Genomic DNA, 12,238 nt, shown 5'->3' with positions numbered 1-12,238 from the left:
GTCTTTTACATTTTCTTAAAATAATCCTAAGTGCAAAAAAAAAAAAGTTAGGGGCTGGAGTGATAGCACAGTGGATAAGGCGTTTGCCTTGCACGAGGCTGATCTGGGTTCGATTCTCAGCATTCCATATGGTCCCCCGAGCACTGCCAGGAGTAATTCCTGGGTGCATGAGCCAGGAGTAAACCCTGTTCGCCAGGTGTGACCCAAAAAGAAAAAAAAATAATAATAATCCTAAGTGTCCATATTTATGTCTTTGAATTTTTCAACATTTTTTAATATTTACTGTTCTTAAGCTAATTATGTATGATATTTTCATAAGAAATGCCAAACTCCTCTTTCTGAAAACTCTTGAGAGTTTTATATAAATCACTAGAAAGAAAAGCAAAACTTAAAAACTGATCACAAATAGCCAATAATCAAAAAATATTGTCATTTTCATAATTATGGATAATGGAAAATCTGACCTTGACTGGAGTCTGACTTTTAAAAATCAGCAGCTCTACAGATACAATGTGAATGGAAACAGGATAGGTAATTATAAAATTTTTGTTAAATTTCTTAGGTGTGATAATGGTTCTGTGACTCTTTAAGAAAATCTTAGAACAGGCATGAGATCTTCTGGGGGGGACAAAATACTTTCTTGTTTGAAACCGACCTAATACCAGAAACTGATAAGTGGCCCACCAACAAGTAAATAGCTATATTTATGAGCAGATGAAAATATGAAGCAAGGGTTGGAGAGCTAGTACATCAGGTAGGGTAATTGCCTTGCATGTGGCTAACCGAGTTCAATTATGGGCATCCCATATGGTCCTCTGAGCACCTCAGGGAGTAATTCCTAAGTGCAGAAACAGGAGTAGCCCTAGGCATCGCCAGATGAGTGACACACACACCCCAAAAAAAGGAGAAGCAAATATGATAATATGTCAATAACAGTTATTCTCAGTGGAGGAATTGCAGATGCTTATGTTATTCTCTCAACCTTTGAAAGAATTAGGAATATTTTCACAATAAACAGTTGCAGAAAGAACATTTTCATTTAAGCCTCTCTATTAACACCCAAACCAACCCCTGAAGCAAGAAGATGTGGCTCTACACAAACACTAATGTCTTGCTGTCCAGTAGCAGTTTTCTGAGGCGAATCAATCTCCCCCCAAGGTCCCAGAGAGGTGATGGCAGCATGTCTGGCCAAGACCCAGGAAGCACTGCTTGACCCAGAGCAAAGACCTGGGGATCCCCCGAGGGTAAACCATGATGACCGATGATTTGACATGGCAACCTGTGCTCTTGGCCGAGAGCTAAAAATGAGGACACACAGCCTGGGCTCTGCCAGCCGTGAGGACCTGCAACCTGACCAAGCTCCGTTTTTCCGGTGCTAGCGTTATAAAGCCCAAGTATGGGTTTCACACTAAATGAAACCCTTGAGACATCAGCTCTCCACTTGTCCAGTAAGGCTGGATTCCTATCTTCCCACCTCTCTATTCGCTGAGGCAGCTGCCAAATTCAATATTAAGCAAAGAGATCACTCTGCTCCCCTAAACATTTGACTTAAAACTCATAAGGGGCCAAATAATCTAAGAAATTTTAAAGAGAAAAGTCTACCAAAACTCCATTTAGAACTTCCCAAAGTATCCAAAAGAAGACTCAGATTTATGAAGGAAACAATGTAGCAGGACAATTCCCATTTACAAAGCCAGCCTTTGTTTTTTTCGGGTGGAAATCTGGTTCGCTACTAAGGCGGCGTGCAAACCAGCCAGGCATCGCCTGCTACAGAATTTTATATTCTTTTTTAATTGCACTAAACTGAACTTCCAAGAGGCCCAGTGTAATCAAAGACTGGTCTGTTGCACCCTTTTTGTTCCTGTCCTTTGATTTTGATTATTTCTCTTCCTAAGGCAGTTCTTTACTTTTCTACAAGTGTAAATGGACGTACGCATTCATACAGAACTATAGATTTCTATGCATCACATTCTATTCTGTCCTATACTGTTCTCACATATTCTCTCTTCTTTCCTCCTCCCCTCTCAATACTTCCAGGCCGACTGGAGTCCCACGGCACTGTTACTGCAGGGTTAAACTCCAAGCATGGAACTATAAAGGATTCGATGTGGTCCATAAAGCCTGATCGATTCAGGCCTCGGGCTGGCATAGTTACAGGAAGAATAGTTCGCTTTCCTTTAACCAAAGAGCAATTATCCTGTTTATGGGCTGAAGGGGCCCTTTCCCTTCTAGTTACAGCCCCTTGCCTTTGATCTGGAAGCAGCCAGCCAACACTAGCCTCGGAGAGGGGCAGGAGACCATGCGGCTGAAGTCTGGGTTTCTGCTCCCCGCTCTCCCAGGTGGCCCTGCAGTCAGAGGTAAGAGCCTGCGGGCTATCCCTGGGCTTTACTCATCCTGAAAGTTCTGAGTGCCGTTGGATGCCCCTATTCTCTGAGTTCTGAAAAAGTTTCTAGCCTCGGGTATGAGGGGTATAAAGGTTTAGGCCATTGCCTACCGGGAGTCTGTGGCCTCACAAACCTGGTTCCATCCCCAGCACCACATATGGATCCTGAGTACCGTCAGGCGTGGCCCAAACACAAAAAGGAAAAGAGAAGTTTCCGTCTAGCACTAAGCAAGGCCCTGCAGGAAATACAAAGATTAAAAAAAAAAAAAAAAAACACTAAAGAGGGGAGAGAGGAGGAGGAAAAGAGGGTGTTGAGCACATGAAATTGATTACCAAATCCCAACTGGGAAATCTGCAATAACATCCCACCTTGAGGGAGACCCAAATTAGCCCAGGCCCTCCAGGTCCCTCTCTGAGGAATCTGAATGGACCTGCTTCCTAAAGTCCAAACCTCTGACCGCACTCCAGCCAAAAGGCCAGTGGTCCTCTGCACCTCCAGCTGATTAAGTCCCAGAGATAAACCAGGAAGAAAAGATTGGACAATCGGAACCAAAAGCCCACTGTGGGGGGTGGGGTTGCAGACAGCTGAACCGTCCCCTCCCCCAGCCTGCCACAGAGCCCTGTGAAGACACCCTGGCCAAGGCTCAACCCCTCACAGCCTGTGGGGCAGAGATCTGAGCTGCTTCTGGCGGTTTCTGTCTCTCCAGACGCCAAGTGGGGATAGTAATAGTGCCACCTCCCCCAAGCAGCAGAGTCTTTGACCTGTCCATAGGGTCTGGATTTGTATCAAATAAACCGCATTCAAGTGTGAGTCGCCAGGGGTGATACAAGCCGGCATCAGCATGCTGAAGAACTATGATGCATTAAGCGCTCAGAACAGACCTAGCACATGGTAAGCACGGTAAATGCTGCCTAATTGCTATTATGACAGGGTAGAAGCATGCCTGCAGAAAAACCTGCCAAAGAAAACACCTTCACAAATCCCCGCTGACAGACGTGCCATGAACTGGCCGGAAATATCCATGTCTCCATCCCACGGTTTCTCCTGTAAAGCTCCACAATAGCAGCGAAGACCAACTCATCCCAGATGCCTTTCCCTAGCAACGGGGTTCAGAGAGAAAGTCGCAGGATGGCAACCTGGGGATACTGAAAATGGAAACTGACATGTATCTCTGGAGTGCTGGGGAAGACAGCAAGGCTGAATGTGAAAGTTCAGCCGCTGCTAAGGAAAAGTCCCTCAGGCTGCACCCTGACCCTCAAACAAAACCCAAAGATGAAAAAGAACCTTCCAGAACACCTTAGAGAGGAACAGGCAATGTCATAAAGAGATCAGTGGCCACGGGCACACCTGGGTGACACGGTGAGTCACTTTGGCAGAACCTGGCCCGGTGTTGACAATACTTACGCGTTACAATAGGGCTTCTTCTCATAGCCTTTGTAGTTGTTCATGTTGAGAGCCATCTTGCAGACTTCACAGTGGAAACATCCTTTATGCCAATACTGAAAAATAAATAAGTGCCCCACGTTTCAGAACAAGTTCTTTTCAGGATGCATACAGAAGCAGGGCATCCTTTTGTTGTTGTTTAGGCTTGATTATTTCTTTGCTTTGGGTTTGGGGGGGCGGTTCTGGGGGGGTATACCTTGCATACTCAGGGCTTACTCCTAGCTGAGCTCAGGGATCACTCCTGGCAGTGCTCAGGTAGGTGACCATATGGGGTGTCGGAGATGAACCCAAGTCACCCGCGTCCAAAGGAAGCACCCTCCTGGCTCCAAAAGTGTCACATCTTGAGTGTCCCCATATGAAGGCAGGTAAGGAAAGAAAGTCCCACTGCGACTATCGTGGGGGTGTTCAATTCACCGCACCTCAGACTCAGACGGGAGAAGGGCCAGAGTGGGAGGCTGAGCCGGGGTACGAGGAAACAGGTAGCTCAAGAAGTGAGTGTTTCCAAGTGCCTGAATTTCGTGCCTGAGTCCATCCCCAGGGGGCAGGAGGCCGACCGTGGAACAAGTACCGCGTGAGCCCGTGTGAGCCACATGCATCCCTGGGCAAACTGCGGGAAAGGCAGCCCAGTTCCTGAGACGACTGGAGGGCATGGGGGCGGAAGGGCGGGAGGGGCACACGGGGCTCCTCGGAGGAGGCTTCTGGATCGCCACTCGAATTCCCGGGGCACGCCTCCGGCTGGTTCCAGTGCGCACTCACTCCGGGCGCGCCTGGCTCTCCCGCGGGCGCCGGGGCACGGCCCGAGCAAGGCGGGTGCGGCCACGGGCCCTGGAAACCCCGAGCTGGAGGCTCAGCCCTCCGGGGTGGGGGGCGCGGGGGTGGGGGGCGGCTCGAGGCTCCGGGGCTGGGATGTTTCTTAGCAATGCGGCAGCAGCCGGCGGGTGCCACGGTCATTACTATCTGCCTGTCCACCTCGTCACCGTCCTGGGGGTGACACGGTGGTGCGGACGTGGCCGAGGGGTGCAGGGGTGTTGGGGAAAGAAGGGGCGACGCGGGGCGAAGAGGGGCAGGAGTGGACGCGGATCCGACTCTCCGCTCCGCAGCGCCCCGCACCCCGACAGCAGCCTCCCCCGGTTCCCACGGCGCCGGGGCGCGCTCTCGGGACCCCGCGGCCGCTCTGGTCTCCCCCAGCCCCGGCATCGCCCAAACTTCGGGGAGCAGGTGCTGCGCGGCGGCGCCCCTCACTCACCTTATCCAGGCAGTTGACTTTCTCGGTGGGATACACGACTTTCCCGCAGCGGGCGCACTGGGGGTTCATGGTGGCGGTGCGCGGCGGAGCCGCTGTGGCATCCCCCGCGGGCCCCGCGCCGCCTCCGGGCCGGCGGGAGCGCGGCGGGCGGGGCGGGCGGCGGCCGGGCCTGGCGCGGGGGGCGGCGGCGCGCTCGGGCTCGGCGGGCTCGGCTCGGGCTGCGGCTCGGGCTCGGCGCCGCGCGCTCTGCGTCGCCCGCGCTCGGCTCCGGGTGACTCACGCCGCCCCGCGCGCCCGCCCCGCGCGCTCCCCCGCCGCGCCGCCGGGCCGGAGCCACCGGCGCGCCGCGACCCGGGGGCAGGGAACGGGGGCGGGCGCTGCGGGGGCCGGCGGCGGGGCGCGCCCACCCGGGAGCGGGCGAGCCAGCCTGGGGCTGCAGCTGCGGCCGGGGGCGGCGGGGTGGGCGGAGGAGCCGGCAACGCGATTGGGGGCGGGGGGACCCCCCAGCACCCGGGGGATGGAGGCTGGGAGTGGGGGGAGACTCACACCCGCGCACCCCCTGCCCTTCCCGCCTCCCCGCTGCTGCTCCGAGGGGGAGGGGACGCCCCCACTCGCGGGCTGCTGGTTCCCAGGGTCGCCCGCGCTCCCGCAGCCCCAGCCGGGCGGGCACCCCCGCGCCCCACACGGTGCACAGTGCCGGGGCGGGCTGTCCGGGAGCTCGGGCACCCGCGGGGCACCCGGGATCACGTCCCCGAGGCGGCGCCGGGGGCAGCGCGCCCGCTGTCACCCGCCTCTAGCGGGCGAAGCGTCCCCGCGCGCCCCTGCCGGGTCCCTGGAGCCGCGCGGGGGAAGAAAGGGGTGTCGCCGGCTCCCCCACCTTGGCGCTCGTCCTATCTGGGCATTTTAGGCCCCACCTGCCTTCCTGGATTCGTAACTGGCGTTCATTTTGTTTTTGACGATGGCTGGGAGGTGTGTGTGTGTGTGTGTGTGTGTGTGTGTGTGTGTGTGTGTGTGTGTGTGTGTGTGTGTGTGTGTGTGTGTGTGTGTGGTTGTGTACACGATGGTGTTTAGCAATTAAACCCCATCGAATCTTATTCGGAAAGTTATTCCTGCACGAAGGGAAGCAATTGCAAACTCCGAGTCCCGTCTGCGCAGAGCCAGAAAACCAGCGTTTCCAGGCGGAGAGTAGGACGGAGCCAAATGCCCCTGGAAGCGTATTTTAGTTTTCATCCGATCACGGGCGCTGGGGCTTGCAGGACCCCAGGCGGCAAATGGGAGCTCCACTGCGCAGTTTAAAGCGCCTCCCTACCGTTTCCCGACCACGTGACTGTGGGCCAGTCCTTGGCCTGGCTCAGGCCTCGGTTTTCCAACCTACACAATGGGGGTGACCAGCTGCAAAAATGCTCCTACCCCTGCCTGCCGGGTCTGAAGTGAGTCAGCAAGTTTCTAAGCGCTAGAAAGGCGCTCCGGGTCCTATACCCAGGAGTCAGCGGGGTGGCAGGGAGGTTGGTTTTCACAAATAAGCAGGCGCGCTGCTAAATTGCTATGAAGACTCAGCCCATGCCTTGCAGCACCTAGTGACAACTCTGGTTCTTTTTTTTTCTTTTTTTCGCTTTTTGGGTCACATCCGGTGATGCACAAGGGTCACTCCTGGCTCTGCACTCAGGAATTACCCCTGACGGTGCTCAGGGGACCATACGGGATGCTGGGAATGAAACCCGGGTGGGCCGCGTGCAAGGCAAACGCCCTACCGCCTGTGCTATCACTCCAGCCCCAACTCTGGTTCCTTTTTAAGAAATTATCCCTGCAACCCTTCCTGGCAAGGAGAACTTGGTTTCTGAGCCTCTTTGACCAGACAGCACTGCTAAAATTTAATTCATTACCACCCATGTGAGTTGGACTTTTCAAAAAGTAAAGGATGGTGAAAGGTACAGATCAGCTACAAGATGAGTAAGTTCTGAGGGTCTAATTGATGAGGGGTCTGTCATCCCCTCATCAATTTGCTCGATAGAGCTCCAGTAACGTATCATTGTGAGACTTGTTACTGGTTTTGGCATATGGAATATGCCAGGGTAGCTTTCCAGGTTTTGTCGGGCGGGTGGGACACTCTCATAGCTTGCCAGGCTCTCCTTGAGGGACAGAGGAATCTAACCCAGGTTGGCCTCATGCAAGGCAAATGCCCTACCCACTGTGCTGTCACTCTAGTCCAAGTCTAATACCTAACTGTATTTGCACTGTTATATAATTTAAATATCCCAAGAAAGTAAGACTTAAATGTCCCCCCACCCACAAAAAACAGGTGATAAATGCATTAACTAGATGGGGAAATTCTTTCAAAATCCACACATATCAAATCAGTATGTTATACCCGTTAAGTACCCTGCCATTTGATTTGTCAGCTGTACCCCAACACAGCTGGCTTTACCCACAGACGTTCTTTGAACACTCAGAAAGATGGGGGTGGATGAAGAAGAAGACAGGAAAAGGGGCTGTAAAAGAGGGGAGGGGAAGAGAAAGGAGATAAAATCCCTGAGGGGACAGAAATGGTATTTATGTGACACCTGAAAGGCAACAAATTTTGTTATCATTTATAGGACTTGGAATTTTGTTATCATTTATATTTTTATTACTGTTCCTCAAGAAATCCAGTTCTAAAATCCGATTATCTTTTTAAATACTACGGATTGAATTTTGATGGTGATGTGACCTATACAGCAGATGATGAAATCTTTTCATTGTCACTTTTTTTACCCATCATCATACTCAGCACAGCCAGTACTAAGCACATGTGTGTTGATAGAAAATTATGGATAAAACAAATGAATCTGTTAAAACTGGAATTTAGGGCCTGGAGTGATAGCACAGTGGGTAGGGCATTTGCCTTGCACTCGACCGACCCGGGTTTGATTCCCAGCATCCCATATGGTCCCCTGAGCACCACCAGGAGTAATTCCTGAGTGCAGAGCCAGGAGTAACCCCTGTGCATTGCTGGGCGTGACCCAAAAAGTACACACACAAAAAAACACCCTGGAATTGACTGTGATGATTTTTTCCTCCCCAAAAATAAACAATGTGTGCTCAGAATTACATTTTCCTCTCCTGTCTGTTTCTCTTACTATTTTCACATTCTACAGTAAACCAACTTCTGAGTTCCTTAGTGCCTTCTTACTGAAGTCAGAGAAGTTTAATACCATCTGTCTTTTAAAAGGACTCCTTTATTTCAAAATTCCAAGTGCTATCAACAGAGCCTTAGCAGAAACCTTATCTGGTCCAGCATTCCTCCTTCGAGCAGATAAATGAGTTAATTATCCACTTAGGGAAACCATGGCTCTTTCATAAGACTACCCAAAATTCTCCTTCGTTGTGGTAACTAAACCCCAATATCTCCACTTCAATGTAAATCCCTTTTTTCTGGCTTGGAAATCCAGAAAGTTGAAGAATAATTGACTGTAAGGGCATTTTTAGGGCCTGGGGAGGTAGAACGCAGTGGTCAGACACATATCCAACACACACCAGGCCTGATGATCTGAGTCACCCCATGATCCCAGAGCACCTCCAAGGATGACCCCTATAAAAAGTAAAACACGGCTCCAGGATTCGGGACTGGGACACATCCGAGCCGCGGGGGGGGGGGGGGGCCCTGGAGTGGGGCGGCGCCAGCCCAAACTCCAAGTGGTCCCGGCCAGCCGCCGGAAGTCACGCCCTCGACCCACCCTCGGCGCCATCTTGCTGCCACAATCCACAGAGAAGCGACAGGCATTCTGGTGAGCAACGCGGCCCGGACAATGCTCCGGACCCGAATCGGGGCCAGCAACACCGGGGGGCCGGAAGGAGGAGGTGCCGCCAGCACACCTTCTCCAGATGGGGCCCTGGCAACACTGAGCAGCAACTAACACGGCTCCAGGATTTGGGACTGGGACACATCCGAGCCTCGCGACCTTTTCTAAAACCTGAAAACATACAATCTTTTAATGGAAAACTAATTATCAAATGCCTCCTTAGTAGGGTTATCTTGTTTGGGATATAACTCCCACAACAATAGTGAGTTTTGTGTTGAAATATGGAACGTAATCAAGGTGAAGAGAAAATAAAGTGAAATTCATCAGTTATACAGTTGGGGTGGGGGGCGGGGGGTATACCAGGGATTTTGGTGGTGGAATATGGGCACTGGTGAAGGGATGGTGTTTGAATACGGTATAACTGAGACATAAACCTGAGAACTCTGTAACTTTCCACATGGTGATAAAATTTTTAAAAAAATAAAATAATAAAATAAATAAATAAATAAAAAGTAAAACATTTCTATGCTGATGCAATTACATTTTTTGTTGGCTAAAGCTTTCATATCCATTTTTTATTTTACTTCTGGAATCTGTTTATATAAAACCTATTGATGGCCTTATAGTCATCTTGACTGTACAAGCTACATAAATTGAACTTCATGAATAAAGGCTTTTTTGAAAGCAATTTATATTGCAAAAGACTTACAAGTAGGTTTGGCACACATTACCTAGAACGAAAGTTTGTGATGGGGTGTATTCATTACTGTATGGTTGTAGTTGTTCCCTTCCAGCTTGGTAACTCTTCTTGGAGACTCTGGGCTTGATCTACGTCACTTACTTTGTTCAGTGAATGTGGACAGACATGAAACATCTAATCAGAGAAGAAACTTTCAGGCACTTCAGACTTTTCCACCAACATGAGCTTTAGCACCTAGCAGTGAGAAGGACAGGTCGCCATAGCTGGTTGCTCTCTGCCTTTTGTCACAAAACAGAAGCCATGTGTGGCTGGTAGAGGCCAAGTGACGCCAACCAGGCCCAAAGAACAGGAGCAAACCCTGGCCAAATGGGAGTCACAAAGCACCATCATCAACACTGAGCAGGTGTTTGTTACTTCAGCTCAAGCTGACTAATCCACCAGTGGTGAGAATGAAAGAGAACTTTTCTAAGGTGTAATCATCTCTGTTGTAATTCATAAGTACATAGGAATAAAAACCCATGAGAGGTGGCTCTATGAGAGCCCTGAGCAAGACACACATAGAGGAGTGCGGTTAGGGAGTGCACATTGGAGCACTTCCATGGTGCATGGGTAGTTTTTAAAAATTGCCACCCATCACTCTAATAAATATAAATAAATTAAATTAAATGTAAATCACCCAGCTCTCACTCAGTTATGTAGTTAAAAAGTCCTCCGATACCAACCAATAATTGGGTGCCACTCTGGCAAGTTCTCCCTTCATGGGCACTCTCAAACGTCTCCTGGATCAAAGAACTCTACGATGTCAGGAGACCTACCCACCCTCACTGCCTTTCCACGTTCCTTCTACGTTTCGAGAGGTATCTGGAGATACCTCTCTCAAGAACTGTAGAAATAAGAACACCCAAGAACTGTAGAAATAAGTACCAGGAGATTGACTCCATGGCTTCGAGGCTGGCCTCACGTTCCGGGGAAAGGTCAACTCAGAGAAGCGATCACCAACTACATTGTAGTCGAAGGCCATGTGGGGGAAGGGAGTTGCGGGCTGAATGAGGGCTAGAGACTGAGCACAGCAGCCACTCAACACCTTTATTGCAAACCACAACAGCTAATTAGAGAGAGAGAACAGAAGGGAATGCCCTGCCACAGTGGCAGGGTGGGGTGGGGGGGAGATGGGATTGGGGAGGGTGGGAGGGACGCTGGGTTTACGGGTGGTGGAGAATGGGCACTGGCGAAGGGATGGGTTCCCGAACTTTGTATGAGGGAAGTATAAGCACAAAAGTGTATAAATCTGTAACTGTACCCTCACGGTGATTCTCTAATTAAAAATAAATAAATTTAAAAATTAAAAAAAAAAAAGATCTACTAGGAGATAGCGATCGATTTGTTGAGAACATTACTATAATCCCTGAATAAACTTCCTTTGTTAAAATCGTCCTTACTTCCAATTTACCAGTTAGGATATAAAATTCTTGCTTATTTAATTTACTTTCAAATCACTCTTCAGAACTGTTCTATGTGCCATTGATTCAAGTCTAAATAAAATATATGTTAGATAATCTAAAAAAAAAAAAAAGAGAGGTATCTGGAAATTGAGCATTCTATTACTCAGCTGAGTCTTAAGGTGCTGTTCTGGGCAGATACTTGAAATTTGTATTCCTACCCTTCTGTTACCTTTTGATTTCCTCTCTACAAGGCAGTTTTCAAAGGAATCAAATGTACCCAGATGTAATAGTTTCAAACCATCTGTGCTTATCTTCCAAGAAATAGTGCACCATTCACTCTACCAATTCTCCCTTCCAGTAAAAGACCCAAAAGCATTGTGTCAACTGCCAAAAAAGGTTAAGTGAAGCTCCTTCTCTTTCCCAAAAGCTAGTTCTTTGGGATCCTAAGCAAGTGCAAACATCAACACAGAGCAATAATCTTTTCCCAGAAGAAAATAATTTGCTATGAAAAGAAACAAATGGATATAAGATTCAGTATGTGGATTTCTGCTTTGCAGAAAAACATGCTGTTAGATGCTGAATGGCCGATAAAGCAGAGCTTATTGTTAATTAACTATTCATTCTCTCATTATACAAGGCATTATTCAGGTGCCTTCCATCTGTCTGACATTGTATAACAATGTGTGTTCTTACCAATGGGCTCAAGTTCACCATGGAAGCAAATTTCCCAGCCAGCAGCTTTAGTAGGTAAAACGAAAAGGAAATGGTTAAATTTTCGTTTGATCGTTGCGTATGAGGCCTAACCTAACGAAGCATTTCTCCAAACATCTGAGACACTTGAGCAAAATGATCTCATTTACTTTCATAATATCCCTGCAAGTCAATGAGAAATGTAAAATAAGAACATTAAGGGAAATCCAAGATTCAAAAGCTGCTATAATAACAGTTGCTCTCATTCACCCATTCAACAAAACACACTTGTTGGTGAGGAGTGTATTAGGCAAAAGGGTTGCTGTGGGGCATAACGAGTGAAAGCCTAGTAGCATAGGTAAATAAACAAAGATCTATATACAATGTGATACGTGTCCCCCACATACCATGGAACAACAGAAAAGAAACTTTATTTTTGGCTTGTTGCTGTTGTTGTTGTTGTTGTTGTTGTTGTTGTTGTTGTTTTGGGCTACCTAGTGGTGCTCAGAGTTTATTTCTGGCTCTATGCTCAGGGATTACTCCTAGCTGGCTCC

General features: G+C 49.1%; 1 protein-coding gene across 1 annotated transcript in view; it reads right to left on the bottom strand.

Annotated features, from left to right (window-relative positions):
* NEBL (nebulette) overlaps nucleotides 1-5,254 on the bottom strand; it is a 381,507-nt gene extending 376,253 nt beyond the window's left edge. Inside the window, exons 1-2 of the mRNA XM_055146583.1 lie at nucleotides 5,074-5,254; nucleotides 3,789-3,883 (exon numbers count right to left, since the gene is read on the bottom strand). Coding sequence (XP_055002558.1) covers nucleotides 3,789-3,883; nucleotides 5,074-5,142 — 164 coding nt within the window. The 5' untranslated portion in view covers nucleotides 5,143-5,254. The remainder of the gene's footprint in view (nucleotides 1-3,788; nucleotides 3,884-5,073) is intronic.
* Nucleotides 5,255-12,238: the final 6,984 nt, after the last annotated feature.

Source organism: Sorex araneus, chromosome 9, assembly GCF_027595985.1.
Source record: "Sorex araneus isolate mSorAra2 chromosome 9, mSorAra2.pri, whole genome shotgun sequence".
NCBI lineage: Eukaryota > Metazoa > Chordata > Mammalia > Eulipotyphla > Soricidae > Sorex > Sorex araneus.
This window is presented reverse-complemented; position numbering and strand designations above follow the sequence as displayed.